Genomic DNA, 21,207 nt, shown 5'->3' on the forward strand with positions numbered 1-21,207 from the left:
AGAGATCCCAGGAAATCCAGGAGGGTATCTTTGTGGGAACAACACGAGGATGGTGATTGGAGGGTGAATAAGGTAGAGCTCTGGGCAGAGGAGACGGCATGTGCAAAGGCCCTGTGGTGTGTTCAGTCAGCACGTTCAGGAGCAGAAGGGTGGCCAGTGTGGCCGAGGCGAGGTCAGAAGCAGGGTGAGGACACAGAGCTTGGGGAGGCCTGGTGCCAGGAAGAGCTGCCAGGGGTCTTTGAAGCACAGGGGTGATAACAGTCCCCATGAGATTTCCCAGCAGGAAGTACTGTTGGGAACAGGACAGGAATGGAGGGGAGGGCAAGGAGGAGGCACTGGACCAGAGGAGCGTTGGGGACTACGGAGTGTCCGATTCCTGAGATGCATAGGACAGAGAGGGTCTAAATGCACTTCATTCGTTCATTCATTCATTCATTCATTCATCGCCCTGGGGCCCGGGCCCAGGTTGCCCATCCACGTCCCACCTCCGTCTGTCCTCTTCTAAGTCCCTGTGTAAATAGAAACTGGCACCTGCTGGGACATGAGCCAAGAGCAGCATGAACTCTGGGTGCTGAAACTCTCCCTGCTTTACAGATGAGGAAGCGGAGGCTTGGAGAGGTGAGGTGACCTCCGAGACCATCCCACCAGGAGGTGGTGAAGCTGGTTTTGGGGAGCCCCCATTTCTCAATCCTGTTCTCTGGGCTGGAAGAGTCTGGGTGCCCAGACGCCTGGCTCCAGCTGGGTCCCCACACCTGTCTGCTACCCCTTCCTACCTTTGTACTTCCAATAATTGGAATAATTAAGTCAATCATCCACTCCTCGGGAGACCGAGCCTGGAGTGGGAGGCAGGAGAACCCTGGGTCACATTCGACCTCTGAATAGTGCGAGCCTGGATGAGTCGTTTCCTTCCCCGGGTTGCACTCAATCCCCTGCACAAGGAGACAGGAGGACTTGCCGTGGAGGGGCCAGGATGCCCCAGGTATCAGCTGGTGCCGGGGGGCCAGGATGCCCCAGGTATCAGCTGGTGCCGTGGAGGGGCCAGGATGCCCCGGGTATCAGCTAGTATTAACTGAGCACCCCCCTGCCTATGGCAGGCCTGGAGGTCAGCCAGTTCCATGTGCTCCCCGAGGCTTGGGCTACTCCGCTGTGCCTCAGTGCCCCTATCTGGAAACTGGTGATGATGGCCTCCAGGGCCCCTTGACTGGGCTAACCTGTGATGCACGGACCAGCCGGGTCCCTCCTGGGAGCTCACAGACAGTCTTGCTCCTGGGATTGCTTTATTATTATGCCATCCCCTCTTTCCTGATGCTCCCAGAGTAAGTGTCTGTCAAGCTGCACAGGTACCCATTGGCCTCCTCAGCATTGGAGCTCGGATCGTAGACCCCCCCACTTTTTATTAAAAAACCATCCCCCTGTACAATCCTCCAAGCCTGTTATCCTGGAGGCCACTGTGGGACAAGCCTTGGATTCAGGCCTGGCTCTGGAAGCCCCAGGTCCTGCTGGGGGCCCCACCTGTGGGGGTGGAGGGCCAAAGTCATCCAGCATGATGTACCATGACTAGGGCCGAGAGGGGCTGGTCGATACCACCTGGGCCCCCTCCTCCAGCTTGAGCCTCCTGGTCTCCGATTCCTGGAGGGCTGCAGCGAGGCTGCTGCAGATGGAGGCAGAAGGTTCTGTTGACCAGGAGAGAGGCTCCTGTTTACTCACCGATTGCGCAGAGCTAAGCAGCCGGAAGGGCCCCGCCTGCCTGCCCCTGCCCCACCCAGGGTGGGCCCTGCATCTGTCCCACAGGGCAGGTGTTAGGACCCATCCCAGGTACTTTTCAGGCCTCTGTTTCCCGCAGCCCCCAAATGGGATGGGGTGGGGATGGGGTGGGCTTCTGGCTGAGCCAGGCTGTGGTGGAGTCAGAGCTCTGGGGTGCACTTTGAGGTCTGGGCTAGCTCCCCCCTGGCTGAGACCCTTTCCTCACCTGCAGAAGCGTCTGAGGAAGATGGTGACTGACACCTGCCTCGCACACTTGGTGGGGCGGCTGTAGGCACATCGTGATCTGTTGAACCCTCCCTCCAATGCTGTGATGCCCTGGGCTGCCGAAGAGGCGGAGGTCTGGATGCTTGTCCAGCGTCACACAGTGGGAAGTGCTGGCGCCAGGATTCAAGCCCTGATTGACCAGCTCTGGATTTGTGTCCTTTGCACAGAAACAGGCGTAGTGTAAACTCAGTGCCTCATCCCTCAACCCAGCTGGGAGGAGAGAGTCTGCCCCCACCTGGGCTGGGCAGGGGTGCTGGAGAGCGAACCCCTAATACTTGGGGCTGGCCTGATGTCAGGAGACCGGTCACTGCCACTTCCTCGGGCCCACGCTGTCCCCTTCCCTCCCCGGGCCCTGCTGTCTTTGTCTGCAATTGAGGAGGGTGACTCTGTGGCTCCTGAGGCCCCCTCCCCAGGGCCTGCCGAAGCAGCACTGTTCCCGGGCCATTGCGGTGATGCTGTTCACCCATTTGTTTGACAAATGTTTATTGGCGACATGGCTGGCTTGGGCTTTGGGGACACCACAGGGACAGGACCTCCAGGACCCTCCTCCTGGCTCGGGCCCAGCAGGGGTAGTGGACAGACCTCCAGGATTGGGGCCCAGCAGGGGCAGTGGACAGACCCCCTCCTGGCTCGGGCCCAGTGGGGCAGTGGACAGACCCCCAGGACCCTCCTCCCGGCTCAGGCCCAGCAGGGGCAGTGGACAGACCCCCAGGACCCTCCTCCCGGCTCGGGCCCAGCAGGGGCGGTGGACAGACCCCCAGGACCCTCCTCCCGGCTCGGGCCCAGCAGGGGCGGTAGACAGACCCCCAGGACCCTCCTCCCGGCTCGGGCCCAGCAGGGGCGGTGGACAGACCCCCAGGACCCTCCTCCCGGCTCGGGCCCAGCAGGGGCGGTGGACAGACCCCCAGGACTCTCCTTCCGGCTCGGGCCCAGCAGGGGCGGTGGACAGCAGCTCGAGAGTGTTCCTCATGGCCGGAGCTGGGGTTCAGGGGCCCTGCCAGGCTGCGAAGAAGGGGAGAATTTCTCGGTGTCTGCCTCCCTGTCAGACTTTAGGGCTGTGTTGTGGTTGCCCCAGCACAAAGTGGGGGCTCATCAACGCTTGCTGGGTGAACAAAAGTGGGGGCTCATCAACGCTTGCTGGGTGAACAAAGCTGAGATGGGGTCACAGCTCCCCTGGGTTTCACTTTACTCCTCTGGATGGCAGGACTCTAACCCCTCACTTCAAGGCTACGTGGAGAGTGGGGAGGCCTCAGCCCAGCTCCCTCACCCCCCTGGACCCCTCTTGTACCACTGTGGCAGCAGCCTCTCCTCCCAGCTTGGGCCACGTCCAGACTTGGGGACATTCCCAGAATGCAGGAGGCTCCTGGACAATCAATAATCCAATAAAGCGTCAGGCGTCCGCCGGCTCCCGGTTGGTCCTGGTGATACGTTATCTTGCTGGCTCCATACACATGGAGGCTGGGAACTGCTCAGGTCGGTTCCAGAAGAGGAAACTGAGGTGGGGAGGGAGAGAAAGAAGGAAGCAGTGAAGGCCGGGACTGGCAGATCACATCAGCAACTGGCAGGAGGGGGTCGGGGCCTCAGGAAGGGGGACCCTGTGGTCTCAGGAACCGCCAGGAAACCTGGGACCTGGTCTCGCCCCCTCTGGGTTTTTCCATCCGTGAATCACACGGATGTGCCTTTCCCCTTCGCCCCGTGCCTCACACTTTCCTGCTGTATTCCTGATCCAGGACTCACCACCCCTACAGTTCTGAGCTGCAGCTGTGTGCTCTGTGGGCATCCTGCCCCTGCATCACCAGGGCTGGGGCCACCTTCCTCCGTCCCGGCTGTGTCCCCGGGGGGCCGGGTCACTGTCCAGCATCAAGTGGGTGCTCAGTAAACCTGTGTCCATGAAATGAAGGAGCAGCTGCCTCCCAGGCTTCTTGGGGGGGCTGCTGAGAGGTTGCCCGTTTAGTGAGACCAGCTGTCCCAGCTGCTCGGTCCTTGTTTCTGGAAGGAACCCGCCCCCCACCTTCTTCATCTACAAATTGGGAATTGCAGGAGGACCTGCGTACTGGGTTGTGTGAGAGTCAGAGACCCGCCAGGGATGAAACGCTCCATCATAAACCCAGCTGCATTGAATACTGTTGCCTTCATTTAAGTCGTCGTCGTTGGTCGGGAAAGCTCCTTGCCGGCAGCTAGTGGGGGTCTGGGGTCCTCTTCAGATGTACGGAGGCAGGGGCTTGGGGTTGGGAGTCCGGCTTCCCGGAATCTGCGGGCGTGAGCGCCAGGAGTGGCCATCAGCCAACCGTGACCACCTGCTTGTCGCCCACCGGCCCCCATTCAGCCCCCGGGTCCTGGCGAGGCTCCTCCCTGCCACCGGCCTCCAGGGGCTGCGCGGAGACGGCCCCCCACCCCGTCCCTGGAGGGCGGAGCGAGGCGGGGGCGCGGGCGGCCGTACTAGGAGGAATACGGCGGCGGCGGCGGCGGGGCTGGGCGGTTTCCCGCCGCGGGTGAATGGGTCCGACTGCGCTGCCGCCGCCGCGCATCGAAGCTCCGGCCGCGTCCCCCGCGCCAGCCCCGGGAGCCTGCGCGCCGGGACCCCTGCGTGTCTGCGAACAGACCTGCAGCCTCGGGCCGTCACCCCGGGCAGGTGAGTCCAGCGACCCCGCCGGCCTGCGGGCGCGGCCAGGCCCCCACCCCCACCCCGGGCTGAGCCGCGGGAGGCCGGGGGGACACGGGGAGTCACTCGCTGCGCTCTCGGCCCCAGCCCTGCGGCCCCCCCTCCCCCACCCGAACGCCTGGCCCTCGGGTCCCGGGAGAAGCCACAGGTGGGAGGGAGCTGGGGGGGCGGAGCTGGGACACCCCGGGGGCCACCCACATCCGTGTCTTCCCTTAGGACGAGCGCGGAACCCCTTAGAACGAGCGCTGAGATGCTCAAAACCGGAGCAGGGGCGGGAGAGGGGCCGGTCTCCTCTGGGAGCTCCCCAGAGTCAGAGCGCGGCCCCCACCGCCCCGGGCTTGGGTGCTTGGGAGTTAAGCGGGATCCCTCCGGAGAAGGGGGCGGGGAACCCGCCTCTCTCCTGTCTTGGGCCGCAGCGCCTGGGCGGGACGCCCCCAGAGGACCCCTCCGTCCCCACCCCACTGACAGGGCCCTGCCAGGTGGCCCCACAGGGAACAGGTGCCCAGGGCCCTCTGCCAGCCGGCCCCGCTGCTCCTGACCCCTGCTTCTCTTCCCAGACGCTGCAGCCCCTGTCCTGGCCTCTTGCCTGCCGCCCCCATGAGAAAAACCAACATGTGGTTCTTGGAGCGGCTTCGGGGGTCTGGGGAAAACGGCGCTGCCCGGGGCGCGGGGAGCGAGGCGGGGGACAAGGCCTCCAAGGGGCCCCTGTACAGCAATGTGCTGACGCCCGACAAGATCCCCGACTTTTTCATCCCCCCCAAGCTGCCCTCGGGCCCCGTGGAGGGCGAGGGACAGGCCACGCTGGGCCCGTCCACGTCGGAGCAGAACCTGGCCTCCGCAGCCCCCCGCCAGACCCCACGGAGCCCCCGGCTGCCTGCCAAGCTGGCGGCCGAGAGCAAGAGCCTGCTGAAGGCAGCCACCCGGCACGTGATCCAGATCGAGAGTGCTGAGGAGTGGCCGCCTGAGGAGGCCACTGACACTGACCCCCAGGCCCAGGGCGCCATGTCCCTGCCCTCGGTCCCCAAGGCCCAGACGTCCTACGGCTTCACCACGCTGGCCGAGAGCCCCCACACTAGACGCAAGGAGTCTCTGTTCCACAGTGAGCACGGGGCCCTGGCCCAGGTGGGCTCCCTGGGTGCCGGGCGCCGCCGGGCAGCTGCCAAGGCCAACGGGGGTGACGGGGGCCCCAGGGAGGCTGGCGGGGCCCTCATGAGCCCCGGCCGCTACTTCAGTGGCGGGGAGAGCGACACGGGGTCCTCGGCCGAGTCGTCTCCCTTCGGGTCCCCTCTGCTCTCCCGCTCGGTGTCACTGCTCAAAGGCTTCGCCCAGGACAGCCAGGCCAAGGTGAGCCAGCTCCGGCACTCCGTGGGCCGCCACGGCTCCCTGTCGGCTGATGACAGCACTCCAGACACCAGCCCGGGGAGCCGGCGCCGCCTGACCCGCCGGGCCCCCCCGGAACCTGGCCCCGAGTCGGGCCAGGCGCGTGGAGAGCACACGGTCCACGTGGGCCCTCGGGGCAGCGTGCGGCTGCTGGCAGAGTACGAGGCAGGCCAGGCCCGCCTGCGGGTGCGCCTGCTGGCTGCCGAGGGCCTCTACGACCGCCTGTACGATGCCCGCAGCATCAACTGCTGCGTGGGCCTGTGCCTGGTGCCTGGGAAGCTGCAGAAGCAGCGCAGCACCATCATCAAGAACAGCCGCCACCCCGTCTTCAATGAGGATTTCTTCTTCGACGGCCTGGGGCCGGCCAGCGTCCGGAAGCTGGCCCTCAGGATCAAGGTGGTGAACAAGGGCAGCAGCCTCAAGCGGGACACGCTGCTCGGGGAGAAGGAGCTGCCCCTGACCTCCCTGCTCCCCTTCCTGTAGAGCGGGGACCTGCTCGCTGCCCGCTCGGGTGCAGAGGGCGGACCCCTGTCTCTCCTCCACACCGGGTCCCGGTGGGCAGGTCCGCTGGCTTGGGCTGGGGCTGGGCGGGGAGGGGCTCACACTCAGGCTGGGCTGGGCCCTGATGCTGTAGCTGACGTGGGTTTCCTGGTCACCCGAGGCTGACTGGAGTATTATTTTTCATGAATTCATTTCTTTGGAGGAGGAGGAGGAGAGGGGGCCTCAGGGGAAGAGAAAGGGCCACTTCGTGAGGCCCCCCCCACATTGCCTCGCCCCTTTCACACAGAGTTCTAGCAGGAGGTTCTCAGGGGCCCAGGAATCCGTGCAAGTGACAAGGCAGGGCCGTGGACGGGGAGGTCACAAGTCCCGGAGCCCACATTCTCCTTCACTGCTCGCGTGTCTTCCTCCCCCGCAGCCTGCCGCCCTCCAGTTCCCACCCTGCAGAGAGCAGGGCCTCACGGCAACACCAGGCCCAGGTCCAGGCCCAGACTCTGCCCGAGACGCTCCCTCCAGGGGTCAGGCTGTCTCTGGGAGACCCCAGCTTCCCAGGTTCCGGTGGTGAGCGGGACCAGGCCAGGGTGCCTTGCCGAGGGAGGGCGCGGAGGGAGCAGCTGCTGCCACAATCAGAGCAGAGGAGGTCTTGGCAGAGGTCTGCTGGGAGGAAACTCCTGTCCTGCTTTCCTCCGACACAGTTGACACTTGCTTTTTGGGTGCAGGCCTGTCTGGCCATTTCTGCTGTGATGCTGGAGGGTCTTGCTCAGAGATGCCCAGAGAGCAGCCCTGTGGCCCATCCCTCCTCGCTGGGGGCTGCCACCTGTCGCCCTTCTGTCCAGCGTCTGCAGCTGGGAGCGACATGCGGTGACTGACGCGCGGTGACACGCGGTGACTGACGGCCATGGCTTTGATGCCGTGTGTAAATAGGCTGTGGCTACGGTGGGTGGGTCAGAGCCCAGGAGGCAGCTGGGGGGACCCGGCTGTGGCGTTTCATGCTGCTCGGTGGCCGCAAGGCTCCCATTGTGTGGTTATGTGGGTCCTTGAAAGATTTTGGGGGGCGGTTTCCAGCTCAGAATGATGCAGAAAAGACTCAAAGCAGGGGCCAGGCCAGGACAGTGGCTTTGCCTCTCCTGGCTGCTGGTGGGCACGGGGAACCAGGGCACATCTGTGGCATCCCAGGACATCCCTCATCAGCCCATTTGCTACACATTGTCCCTCTTGACCAGGGAAGGGTGGAGGAGCTGCTTCCCAGGACTGGAGGAGCAGCCGGGCCCCTGCTGCACGTTCGGTGGGACACACCTGTGAGCCCTCCAGAGAGACCGTGCAGGACCCTTGGGGCTGGGCCCCTTCTGAGCCTGGTGTTGCAGGCGCTCTGCTCTCTCCGGAAGCCAGGGCACCCGGGCAGAGGCTCCTCAGGCCGGGGAGGTGGGGAGGGTGCCCTGCATGGAGAGAGACGCTCCCTGCCTTCTCTGATGCTCACCCCTCCTAGCTAGGCCCTGTTCTCTCTGGGGTCCCCCGTTTAATAGCCCCTGCACTGTTTGATATCTTAGTGTCTGAGGTTGACTGTGGGTAAATCTGTAAGACACTCCCTAAGTGTGTTTGTTTATAAAAGCTGTTTATAGTGCAATAAAGGTGTTTCGGGAATACGGGGGTGGAGGTTGGCTTGCCTGGCTGTTTAATAACGAGAGAGCTCTGCCGTGAACTCCAGTGGGGGCGGTGGAGAGGGTTCCAGATCAGTGAGGTCCTTTCCACCGACTTTCAGAATGCCCTCCACATTCTCCTGCCCCGGGTGGAGGCAGGCAGGGGGCAGGAGCCCAGTCCCTGATAAACCACCGCTCCCTTGGAGCAGCAGGTCTGGGTGCTGCTCCACGATTCCAGCTCTGTGACTGCACCCATGTGAGGAAACAGGACTCTGACTCCACACGGTGCCTACAGGGTGGGTCCCAGCTCCACCCAGAACCTTCAGACAGGACCCCATCTCCACATAACCCCACCAGACACCGACCCGTCTCCCCTGACACTCCTCAGGACAGGACCCTGTCTGCACAGACCCCTCAGGACAGGGCCCCATCCCCCCTCGGATGCCTCAGGATGGGACTCCGTCCCCCCCAGACCCCTCAGGACAGGGCCCCTTCCCCCCTCAGACCCCTCGGGACAGGAACCTGTCCCCCCTCTGACCCCTCAGGACAGGGCCCCATTACCCCCCCAGACCTCTCAGGACGGGACCCCGTCCCCCCCCAAGACCCCTCAGGATGGGGCCCTGTCCCCCCCCAGACCCCTCAGGACAGGGCCGGTCTCCGTGCTCTGAGCCCAGGCTGGGCTTTGTCTCTGCTGCTGCCTGCGGGGCCCAGAGGTCTAGGCCATCTCAAATCCACCAGGAGCTTTTGGGATTTTGGGGGTTCGGTGCAGCCTCCTGACAGCGGCCTGAGGAGCTGCACTAAGGAGTCCTGGTCAGGTCCTGGGATGGGTTGACAGGGCTACGGGCACCTGGTACCCTCTTCAGCCCCAGCCACTCATCCCTAGGCTGCGTGTGCATGCGTGCCAGGTAGGTGCACATACGTAGCCATGTGCTTCTGCACGTGTGTGCAATGTGACTGCATGTGTGCCCATGTTACTGTGTCATCTGTTCGGCATAACAGTGCCCCTGTGACCAGGTGAGTGCCTGCAAGCACTCGAGTGTAGCTGCCTGTGTGCTGGTGTGTGCACGTGTAAGCACGTGAGCTGTGTATGCATGTGTGTAACTGTGCACTTGTGTGCCTGTCACCGCGTGTGTGCTGGCGTGTGCACATGTAAGCACGTGAGCTGTGTATGCATGTGTAACTGTGTCCACTCGTGTGTACCTGTGTCAGCACGTGTGTGCTGGCGTGTGCATGTGTAAGCACGTGAGCTGTGTATGCATGTGTGTAACTGCGTGCACTTATGTGTGCCTGTGTCAGCACGTGTGTGCTGGCATGTGCATGTGTAAGCATGTGAGCTATGTGTGCATGTGTAACTGCGTGCACTTGTGTGTGCCTGCATCACCGTGTGCCTGCTGGCGTGTGCATGTGCAAGCATGTGATCTGTGTATGCATGTGTAACCCTGTGTGCACTTGTGTGTGCCTGCGTCACTGCAGGTGTGCACTTGTGTGTGCGTCTGTGTGTGCTGGTGTCTGGGAGCTGCGGCTGCCCATGCCCTCCCCGCTCCACTTCTAAGTGGGCACCATCCAGGGATGCTGTGCCTGCGTGGTGTCTCGCCCTGCCTCAGGTCTTGGCTCACTGCCCTTCAGGTCAGCCCCCACCCCAGAGGAGTCAGATGCCCTCGTTCACTCCTGGCTGTGGTCGTTTGCTGCCTTGTGATATTGATCCTGAGCAGAGTGAATCTACTGTTAGGGCCTCCAGCGTCCCTGGGACCACAGAGCGCTCGATCCCAGTGGGTGCTGTGTGGTGAAGGAGGCAGGCACACCTGCCAGCAGTCTCTCTCTCCAGCGTGGCGGCCATCCTGAGTCTCCCGACCCTCAGGAAGGCCATGGGCACCACAGGCAGGGGGCAGCCTGTTTGGTGCAAATTACACAAAGGTGCCCCTTCTTCAGCATGGAGCCATCATAGGGAACGACAGAGCCAAGAGATGAGCAGTCATAAGCTTGGAGACATTGGGGACACCTGGATCCAGCTATGCCTGAAGTCCATAACGGCACACCACTTCAGCTCAGAGGGTGGGCCAGTCAAGTCCCTTCTTTGCTCAAGCCGGCTTGATTCAGGTTGTTTTGTTTTGTTTGTTTGTTTTTGGAGATGGAGTTTTGCTCTGTTTTCTGGGCTGGAGTACAGTGGTGCAATGTGGGCTCTCTGCAGCCTCTGCCTTCTGGGTTCAAGCAATTCTCCTGCCTCAGCCTCCCAAGTGGCTGAGATGACAGGCGCCCGCCACCATGCCCGGCTAGTTTTTTGTATTTTTAGTAGAGACAGGGTTTCGCCAAGTTGGCCAGGCTCGTCTCAAACTCCTGACCTCAGGTGATCCACCCACCTCGGCCTCCCCAAGTGCTGGGATCACAGGCGTCAGCTAGCACGTCCGGCTGATTCGTTTTTTAAGCTGACAGCCAGAGACCACTGATCCAGTGGGTGTCTGATCCGAGGAGGAGGAGTAACACCTTCCCAGGGCCCCTGCCTTGTGGCATCTCCTCTCTGGGGCCTTGAAACCCTGACATGTGTGGGGAGCTAGCAGGGAGAATTTCAAGCCCCACCTTCCACTTGGGGCGCGGCCAGGGCCAGCCACGTGGCTTCTCTGGGTCTCAGGCTCCCCAGGCCAAAGGCTCTGTCTGTGATGAGCCCTGGAGGCTTGTGTGCGGTAGAGCTGAATCCACAGGCTCACTGGGCGGAAGCTGGCACAAAATAGTGACGATAATTAATATAATCACATCAGAGCCATAATTACTGGCGGCCTCAGACCCACCCAGGCGGGGGCTCCCTCGGCCTCTCTCTGCTGCACCCACCGCCCCAGTGCCGGGTTCAATTAAGCTTCTGTTTTCTTCTCGGCTCCTGGGGGTAGGAGGGAGGGCTGCCCACGGCCAGTTCCACCGACAGGAGGAGAAAAATGACTTCAATAAAAAGGAGGAGGCGTGAGCGACCCGCGCACATGCCCCTCCCCACGAGGGCGGCGATTCCCGCGGGCCGGCACTGAGCCCTGGCTCCACGGGCGACCACAGGCAGGCGACCTGGTGCCCGCGCCTCAGTTTACTCTACTGTAGAGTGACGTGGTCCCAGAGCCTCCCTCCAGGGTCACACGCAGGGCATGGCCTGCTGATAAAGCCCATCGTGGGTGGGTGGGCGGGAGGACCCGCCGAATCCTCACCAAGACGCTGCCAACTGCCATCCACAGATGGAAACATCGAGGCACAGAAGGCAAAGGGGCCTGTGCGCACCTCCCAGCTGGCAGGACAGGAATTCGGACCAGGGCTGGACCCACGCGGCCCTTCCCGGGTGGGACTGGACACCCACTAGCATGGCCAGCCCCTACCCGCTGGCTGAGAGGGCGACCAAGGCCTGAGAAGGCCCCAGGGCCGCGTGGCCCCACATGGGGTGTGGAGCTGTGCTCTGCCAGCCATGGGTCAGAATTCTGACAAGTCCCTCCATTCTCTGTGACTCAGTTTCCCCTCTGCAGCACCCTGTACCCTCCCTGCCTGCTGGTGGGGCTGGGGTAAGTGCTGGCCCAGCACCCGTGGCACTCAGTCCTGGTCACCAGGCAAGCCCGGCTGCAGTGCCACACTTGGTGGAACACACGGGGCAGCCCAGGCAGGAGGAATTCAGGAGCGGCCAACGTGGGCCTATCTGCTGGCAGCAATGGAAGTCAGGATGGGGCCCCCGGGGCAGGGACCAGGAGGGATGAGGGGCCTCTGGGGGCTGTCATGGTTGGTGTTTTCATCGGGGCGGGGGTTGCTATGGCGAGTTTATTTATAAATGTTCACTGAGCTCATCAGGACCCAGTATTCAGAACACACAAACTATTCATACAACTCAGCAACAAAATGACAAACAACCCCATTAAAAAATGGGCAAAAGGCCGGGCGCGGTGGCTCAAGCCTGTAATCCCAGCACTTTGGGAGGCCGAGACGGGCGGATCACGAGGTCAGGAGATCGAGACCATCCTGGCTAATACGGTGAAACCCCGTCTCTACTAAAAAAAATATAAAAAAACTAGCCGGGCGAGATGGCGGCGCCTATAGTCCCAGCTACTCGGGAGGCTGAGGCAGGAGAATGGCGTGAACCCGGGAGGCGGAGCTTGCAGTGAGCTGAGATCCGGCCACTGCACTCCAGCCTGGGCGACAGAGCGAGACTCCGTCTCAAAAAAAAAAAAAAGGGCAAAAGACTTCAATGCGCGTTTATTGGAAGAAAATATGCAAATGGCCAACAAGCACATGAAAACATGCCAGGCGTCCTTTGCCATTGCCGAGATGCAAATCGAAACTAAATGAGATACCACTTCCCACCTACTAGGAGACCTGTCATCAAGAATATGGAGAATCATGAGTGTTGGTGAGGCTGTGGAGAAACAGGACCTCTACACACTGCTGACGGGGCTGTAACGTGGTGTAGCCGCCGTGGCAAACAGTCTGCCAGTAGCTCAAAAAGGTAAACGCGGAAGTTCCACACGGCCCGGCGATTCCACTCCTGAGTGCGCCCGAAAGAATTGAAAACTGTCACTCAAACACGGGTGTGTTAATGTTTGTAACAGCTCTATTTCCATCACTCAAAACATAGAAACAGCCCAAATGTCCATCGACAGAGAGAGATTCACCACTATGTGGCATATTTGTACACTGGAATAGTACTCAATCACACAAAAAATGGAGCATGGCCTTGAAACATGACATTCAGTGAAAAAACTCAGGCACAAAAGGATGCATATTGTCTGCTCACATTTATATGAGATGTCAAATACAGGTAAATCCAGAGGATTTCTTTTTGAGATAAGAAGAATGTTTTGGGGAGCTAGACAAAGTGGCTTGCACCTACAATCCTAGCAACGTTGAGAGGCTGAGCCAGGAGGATCCCTTGAGCCCAGGAATTGGAGGCTGCAGTGAGCTGTGAATATGCCACTGCACTCCAGCCTGGACCAAAAAGCAAGACCCCAACAATTTATTTTAAAAAAATGTTTTGGAGCTTAATAGAAGTTACAGTTGCACAACATTGTGAAGGTGCTAAAAGACACTGAACTGATCGTGTCAAAGTGGTTAATGTGCAGTGGCTCCCGCCTGTCATCCCAGCACTTCGGGAGGCCAAGGTGGGTGGCTCATCTGAGGTCAGGAGTTTGAGACCAGCCTGGCCAACATGGTGAAACCCCGTCTCTACTGAAAACACACAAAAAATTAGCCGGATGTGGTGGCGGGTGACTGTAATCTCGGCTACTCAGGAGGCTGAGGCAGGAGAATCGCTTGAACCCAGGAGGCAGAGGTTGCAGTGAGCCGAGATTGTGCCACTGCACTCCAGCCTGGGTGACAGAGCAAGACTCCATCTCAAAAAGAAAAAAAAAAAAAAGGCATCACAGAATCCTCTCACTTGGTGCCCAATCATCCACCCTATGATCCCTTTCATAACCCATTCCATTCATCCTTCTCCATTCCATTCATCCTTCCCATCATCCTTCCCATCATCCTTCCCACCATCCTTCTCCATCATCCTTCTCCATCATCCTCCACCATCCTTCCCATCATCCTTCTCCATCATCCTTCCCATCATCCTTCTCCATAATCCTTCCCATCATCCTTCCCATCATCTTTCTCCATCATCCTTCCCATCATCCTCCCGTCATCCTTCCCGTCATCCTCCCATCATCCTTCTCCATCATCCTTCTCCATTATCCTTCCCATCATTCTTCCTATCATCCTTCTCATCCTCCTTCTCCATCATCCTTCCCACCATCCTTCTCCACCATCCTTCCCATCATCCTTCCCACCATCCTTCTCCATCATCCTTCCCATCATCCTCCCATCATCCTTCCCATCATCCTCCCATCATCCTTCCCGTCATCCTCCCATCATCCTTCTCCATCATCCTTCCCCATCATCTTTCTCCATCATCCTTCCCACCATCCTTCCCTATCATCCTTCTCCATTACCCTTCTCCATCATCTTCCACCATCCTTCTCCATCATCCTTCCCGTCATCCTTTTCATCATCCTTCACATCATCCTTCTCCATAATCCTTCCCATCATCCTTTTCATCATCCTTCACATCATCCTTCCCATCATTCTTCCCTATCATCCTTCCCCATTACCTTTCTCCATCATTCTCCATTATCCTTCTCCATCATCCTTCCCATCATCCTTCCCATCATCCTTCCCGTCATCCTTTTCATCATCCTTCACATCATCCTTCTCCATCATCCTTCCCATCATCCTTCTCCATCATCCTTCCCATCATCCTTCCCATCATCCTTCCCGTCATCCTTTTCATCATCCTTCACAATCATCCTTCTCCATCATCCTTCCCATCATCCTTCTCCATCATCCTTCCCATCATCCTTCCCATCATCCTTCACATCATCCTTCTCCATCATGCTTCCCATCATCCTTCCATCATCCTTCACATCATCCTTCTCCATCATCCTTCCCATCATCCTTCTCCATCATCCTTCACATCATCCTTCTCCATAATCCTTCCCATCATCCTTCCCATCATTCTTCCCTATCATCCTTCCCCATTACCCTTCTCCATCATTCTCCATTATCCTTCTCCATCATCCTTCCCATCATCCTCCCGTCATCCTTTTCATCATCCTTCACATCATCCTTCTCCATCATCCTTCCCATCATCCTTCTCCATCATCCTTCCCATCATCCTTCTCCATAATCCTTCCCATCATCCTTCCCATCATTCTTCCCTATCATCCTTCCCATCATTCTTCCCTATCATCCTTCCCCATTACCCTTCTCCATCATTCTCCATTATCCTTCTCCATCATCCTTCCCATCATCCTTCCCATCATCTTCCCGTCATCCTTCTCCATCATCCTTCTCGTCATCCTTCCCATAATCCTTCTCATCCTTTCCATCATCCTTCTCCATCATACTTCTCCATCATCACCCTCCGCCATCATCCTTCCCATCATCACCCTCCCTTATCATCCTTCCCCGTCATCCTTCACTGTCATCACCTATCCCCACCATCCTTCTCCATCATCCTTTCTATCATCCTTCACCATCATCCTTCCCCATCATCACCCATCCCCACCATCCTTCCTTATCATCTGTTCCATTGTTTGTCCCTAGACCAGCTCTGTTTCCTCTGCCCTGGTCCTCACGGTAAAAACCCAAGTCCTTCCCATTCCCACCAGGCCCTGCATGACCTGCCTGGCCACCTCCTTGTTCTCAACTCCTCCCTTTCTCTCCCTTTCTCAGTCTGCTGCAGCTGCATGGGCCTCCTTTTGGTTCCATCTGCACAGCAGGCACATTGGTCTCAAGAGTCTTTACTCGTGCTGTACGCTTCCTAGATACCCTCATGGCCTTCACCTCAATGGCTTTCCCTGCCTTCCACTGTCACCCAACTCTTCTTTGCTTTCTTCTCGGCTCTCTGTGGGGGCCAGGACCACCTCCCAGGCTCTTCCCAGGCCCAGAACCGTGCTTGGCACATAGCAAGTGTTCAAGTTTTAGCTGAATAAATGTGTGTGATGGCCAAGGTGCTAAGATTTTTTCTGAGAAATCTGAGAAATCAGTAGGATGGGGGTCTGGGGCCTCTTCCCACCTTCACAGGCAGCTGCAGACACCATCCCCACTGGCCCCCAGGACCTCCTCACACCCACTCACACTCACGGGCTCTCTCTGGCTGAAAGGAAGAGCTATTTTTAACCACGTCATCCTCCACCTCAGGTGTTTACTTGCACAATAATAAGGGTGGGCGATGAGTGAGCAAACCTCAGATTACACCAGCACATGCGGCAGGGCCGCCAGCACTGCCTGCCCATGTGGTCCTTCACCTGGAGACCCTCACATAGCCTTCCCTGAAGGCCAGGGAAGACCTTCAAGGCGTGAGTGTTCCCAGGAGCCTGCAGGCCCAGAGAGAGCTGCTGCAGAGAGGGGGTGCCTGCCAAGCACAGGGCTGCATAGACGTCTATCCAAACTCAGGGATGGCTGGTCTTGTAGAGCCATGGGCCCCACAGAATGGGGTCCATGCCAATGCCCTCCTCCCCAGCCACACTCACCCCACTGTGCGTTGGTATCTCCCTGCCGTCCCTGCAGGCTCCGGCCCCATCCCACCTCCAGGCCTTTCCTCCTGGTGCACTCTCCCCTGATCACCTCCCAGTCCCTTCCTCACCTCCTTCACTTCTGTCATTGCCCAAAGTCCCCTTCCTGGGAAGGCCTCCCCGACCTCCCTACCTTCCCCAAGACTGCCATCTCCTCCCTGCTGCGTTCTCCTGGCTAACAGACTCTGATTCACCAGTTGTGTTTCTTGCCTGTCTTCCCCACTAAGACGCCAGCTCCAGGAGGGCAGGGATTTTGCCAATTTTGTTCACAGCTGGGTCCCCAGGGCCTCTGCCGGGGTGGGCGTGGCACACAGTCGGTGCCCAGTGTATGGTTGATGTACTCGCCAATGAACGAAAGGCTGTGCAGGACCTTGCCAGCTCTTCTGGAAGCGTTTGGATGGGGCCAGCACTACCCCTCCCTGTGGGCTGAGCAGCTGCCACCTGGGGAAGCCATAGCGAAGGTACATGGCCCGTGAGTGTTCCCACAGCAGAGATGTGTCCTCACGGTTCTGGAGGCCAGAGCTTTGCCATCCAGGTGTCGGCAGGGCTGGCTCCTTCCAGAGGCTCAGAGGGAGACTGCGTCTGTGCCCTTCTCCAGCTGGTGGTGGTGGCCAGCGGCCCTCAGCCTGTAGATGCCTCAGTCCAGTCTCTGCCTCTGTCCTTGCACGGCCGCTGCCCCTGAGTGTGTTGTGAGCCCACTCCTCATCTTACAGGGACGCCGGTCATTGGACTGAGGGTCCACCTGACTCCAGGGTTACCTCATCGTAACTCATGACATCTGCAAAGACCTTATTTCCAAATAAGGTCCCACTCATGGGTTCCAGGGACAGGCTGTATTTTGAGGGGAGACACAACGGAACCCGTCACACGCTCCTTGATGCTGATTAAATCCAAGTCTGAGCCCATCTAGACCTGCAGAGTTGGGGTCTCTGTAGGAGGCAGGGAGGAGGGCTGGCCCAAGACTCTACGCTTTGGATATTGTTTTCACATCTTTTAGTTTTGATATCATTTTGACCTTATAGGAAAATGGCAAGATTACTTGCCATACAGCAGGAGCTCCCCCTGACTCTACCCAGAGTCACCAGCAGGCTGGATTTTCCCCATTTGCTGTGTCATCTTCAGTGTCTGTACCTCTATCTGTATCTACAGCCACCTGCTGTCTACGTACTGTACAATATTCATATTTATACGCATTTTCAGAACCATTTAAGACTATGCTGGAGGTGCGATGCCCACTTCCTCCTAAACATACCACCGTATCTTTTCTAAAAACCAGGACTCTCTTTTATAACTCTGGGGCTGTTGTCAACGTCGGGAAATTCCACATCCACACCATGCTCAGATCTAATCCGCTGCCTGCATTTAAATCTCGCCGGCTGCTGCGGTGATGTCCCACTGTGGGGGGGGCTTGCTACCCCAGCAGGTACCATGGCAACAGATGCTGCTGGCCGGGCCTGCAGTGGAGCAGCCTGGACTGGGAGCCAGCCGGGGCGGGGGCTAGGGGGCTGGGGGGCTAGGCCTGGAGGTGCTGCTGGCCCTGGGGTCGGGTTCATGGCACCCTGAGGACCACACAGAGTAAAGCTCCTGGGCCTCTCAGACCACTTGGCCTTGGCTAAGGGTTGAGAAGGGTTCTGAGGCCTTGCCAGAGCTTAGAGGGAAACTGTGTGGCCTCGGCAATCGGCTGCTGATGCCTGCCTCAGGCCGGCCGTGGTGTGGGCGCAGCTTGCGGTGTGTTTGTGTCCAGCCCTCGTGTTCACAGGTGAGGAAGGGCCTCCTTCCGAGGCTCTTGGCAAGCTTGGAGGAAGCAGAGCCAGGGTTGCCTGGTCCACGGGCTTGACCGCATCCAGATGCTGGGGAGCAGGGGGCTGCCGCGTCAGAGCTGCTCACAGCCGGGCCCTGGGGAAGCCACTGATGTCACTGCGCCTCCGTGTTCCCATCTGTGACAGGGACCAATGGTGGCCGTCTCCGTGTTCCCGTCTGTGACAGGGAGCAGTGGTGGCCGTCTCCGTGTTCCCATCTGTGACGGGGACCAATGGTGGCCGTCTCCGTGTTCCCACCTGTGACGGGGAGCAGTGGCGGCCGTCTCCGTGTTCCCATCTGTGACGGGGACCAATGGTGGCCGTCTCCGTGTTCCCACCTGTGATGGGGAGCAGTGGCGGCCGTCTCCGTGTTCCCATCTGTGACGGGGACCAATGGTGGCCGTCTCCCGTGTTCCCATCTGTGACAGGGAGCAGTGGTGGCCGTCTCCGTGTTCCCATCTGTGACGGGGACCAGTGGTGGCTGTCTCCGTGTTCCCACCTGTGACGGGGAGCAGTGGCGGCCGTCTCCGTGTTCCCATCTGTGACGGGGACCAATGGTGGCCGTCTCCGTGTTCCCACCTGTGATGGGGAGGCAGTGGCGGCCGTCTCCGTGTTCCCATCTGTGACGGGGACCAATGGTGGCCGTCTCTGTGTTCCCGTCTGTGACGGGAGGCAGTGGCGGCCGTCTCTGTGTTCCCGTCTGGGACAGGGAGCAGTGGTGGCTGTGCCTTTGGGGCTGCTCGAGGACTGAGTGGGAGGAGGTTGCTACATGCAGTTTTGTTGATGTGTCTGTGGTTTTTACAGGGACCCTACTCTTGGGCTATACGGGCTGCTTCCGTTACAGCCTTGGGTCTGTATTGTTCAGAATCACATCTTGGAGACTACGCTCTACCCACGTGGCTCTGTCTCCCGTTACCATGGGGTCTTGGCCTGCACTGCTCCCGAACCCCAACCCCAGCTCAGGCCCCAGGAGAGAAATGGATGGGTCCCAACACGCCAGTCCTCATGGGGGATATGGGAGCAAGTAGAGATGCAGGAGCAGGAGCCACGGGCAGGGGCACGTGCAAGAGGTCAGTGGTGGACTCAGAAGACAGGCAGACACACGGAGGAGAGAAAGCGGGAGGGACAGAGAGAGAGAGACGGAGGGGGCATCGCCCGTGTCTGAGGGGAGGGGGCTTGTCAAGGGCTGGGTGGGGGTTGGGCTGCAGAGGGATTGGGGGACGCATCCCAGCCTCTCCTCCAAGTGCATCTTGGGCTGTTCTCCAGAAGCCGGCTCTTTGGACTGAAATACTTAAAACAGACCTCACAGCTCAGACACTGTCTCTGCAGCCACCCTGGTGGCCCTCATGTGTCCCCAGCTTCCCCCGGAATGCTGAGTGTGGTGGTGCATTTTTTTGCGTGAACTCGACTGGGCCACAGGATCCCAGAAGTTTCATCAAACCCTATTCTGGGCATGTCTGTGAGGATGTCTTTGGATGAGATGAACATTTTGCAAAACACCCGCTCTTAGGAACATGTCCCCACTCTATTGTCATGTTTGGCGTTTCGTTATTATAAGTAAATCTGGGATGAATATTTACATGTGAACGTCACTGACTGCGTGCTCTTGTGACATGTTTGGACGTGTGTCCCGCCAAATCTGACACTGAACTGTGATCCCGAGTGGTGTGGGGGCCTGGTGGGAGGTGCTGGCTCACAGGGCAGACCCCGCCTGCAGGGCTTGGCCCATACCCTTGGTGACATGCGAGTTCGTTCTTGCTCACCTGAGAGCCCTTTAGGAGTGTGGCACCTTCCCCCTTGCTCCCTCTCACCCGTGACACACCGGCTCCCTCTTCACCTTCCTCCATCCAGGAGTAAAGCTCCCTGGCCCCACCAGAAGCAGCGGGAGGCTGGTGTCACACTTACTGTACAGCCCGCAGAAGCGCGAGCAAATGAACCCTCTTCGTCATGAACGCCCCAGCCTCAGGTACCTCTTTATGAGACACAAAGCGGGCTGACACATTGTGTAAGACAGATGACTGAGGATGAACATCCTGGGCCCAAGGATGAAGCATCTGTGGCGCAGGCACCTGCTGCCCAGTTCCCTCTAAGGGGCTATGCCCGTGCAGGGCTGAGGGTGTGGGGCCCGCCCCCATGCTGGCCCATCCTTGCCAACCCTGCACGTCTCTCTCTTTTTATCAGTTTTCAAGGAAAGGATGGCATCTCACCAGTTTAACTTGAACTTTTTTTTTTTTTTGAGACAGAGTCTCGTTGTGTCACCCAGGCTGGAGTGCAGTGGCACAATCTCGGCTCACTGCAAGCTCCGCCCTCCCGGGTTCAAGTGATTCTCCTGCCTCAGCCTCCCGAGTAGCTGGGATTACGGGCACCCACCACGCCCAGCTGATTTTTGTATTTTTAGTGGAGACGGGGGTTTTCACCATGTTGGCCAGGCTGGTCTTGAACTGCTGACCTCAGGTGATCCATCCACCTTGGCCTCCCAAAGTGCTGGGATTACAGGCATGAGCCACCATGCCTGGCCCTTAACTTGAATTTCTTTTGGCTGGATGTGTGTTCCTAAGATCTTGGCCACAGTATTTCTTCCATTTGTAACTTGCTCATCCAGTTCTCACTCACCCTCCTGTCGGGGTTTTAACCTGTTACTTATTTATGTGAGCGTATTGTATAACAAGTATACACGGATCAAGGCCGAGGCCGAGACCCTGCTGTGTACTCACAGATACACACGGCCGAGGCTGAGACTCCGGGCCCCTGTGGTCCCAGCTACTCGGGAGTCTGAGGTGGGAGGATCACTTGAACTCAGGAAGTCGAGGCAGCAGTGAGTGGAGATTGCACTCTTGCGCTCCAGCCTGGGTGACAGAGCAAGACACCGCGTCAAAAAATGAATAATAAATACATACATACTGAAATTTTAGGGGTGGAGGGGCATGACGTCTACACCTGAGCTCAAATGTTCAGGAAAAAAACCAACATGACAATACACAGTGTGGAAGGTCATGCACAGCTGGTGACCAGGTGAAGGGCACACAGAGTTCTTAGTGGGATCCTGAAGTCAGTTTGACTTGGGGGCTGCCGAAGAGACACGAAGACGCCTTCTGCCCCACCTCCCTCCAGTCAGAGCTCACCAGCTCCCAAAA

The 21,207-nt window shown here is 58.9% G+C and overlaps 1 protein-coding gene across 1 annotated transcript; it reads left to right on the forward strand.

The window, feature by feature from the left end:
* The first annotated feature begins 4,534 nt into the window (after nt 1–4,534).
* Nucleotides 4,535–8,209, forward strand: LOC104673871 (C2 calcium-dependent domain-containing protein 4C). The gene is made up of 2 exons (XM_010378032.2): nt 4,535–4,660; nt 5,248–8,209. Exon 2 carries the CDS (start codon nt 5,288–5,290, stop codon nt 6,551–6,553), a length of 1,266 nt encoding a protein of 421 aa, XP_010376334.1. The 5' UTR covers nt 4,535–4,660; nt 5,248–5,287; the 3' UTR covers nt 6,554–8,209.
* The last annotated feature ends 12,998 nt before the right edge of the window (nt 8,210–21,207 follow it).

Source organism: Rhinopithecus roxellana, unplaced genomic scaffold (genome assembly GCF_007565055.1).
Source record: "Rhinopithecus roxellana isolate Shanxi Qingling unplaced genomic scaffold, ASM756505v1 contig2815, whole genome shotgun sequence".
NCBI classification, from domain to species: Eukaryota; Metazoa; Chordata; class Mammalia; order Primates; family Cercopithecidae; genus Rhinopithecus; species Rhinopithecus roxellana.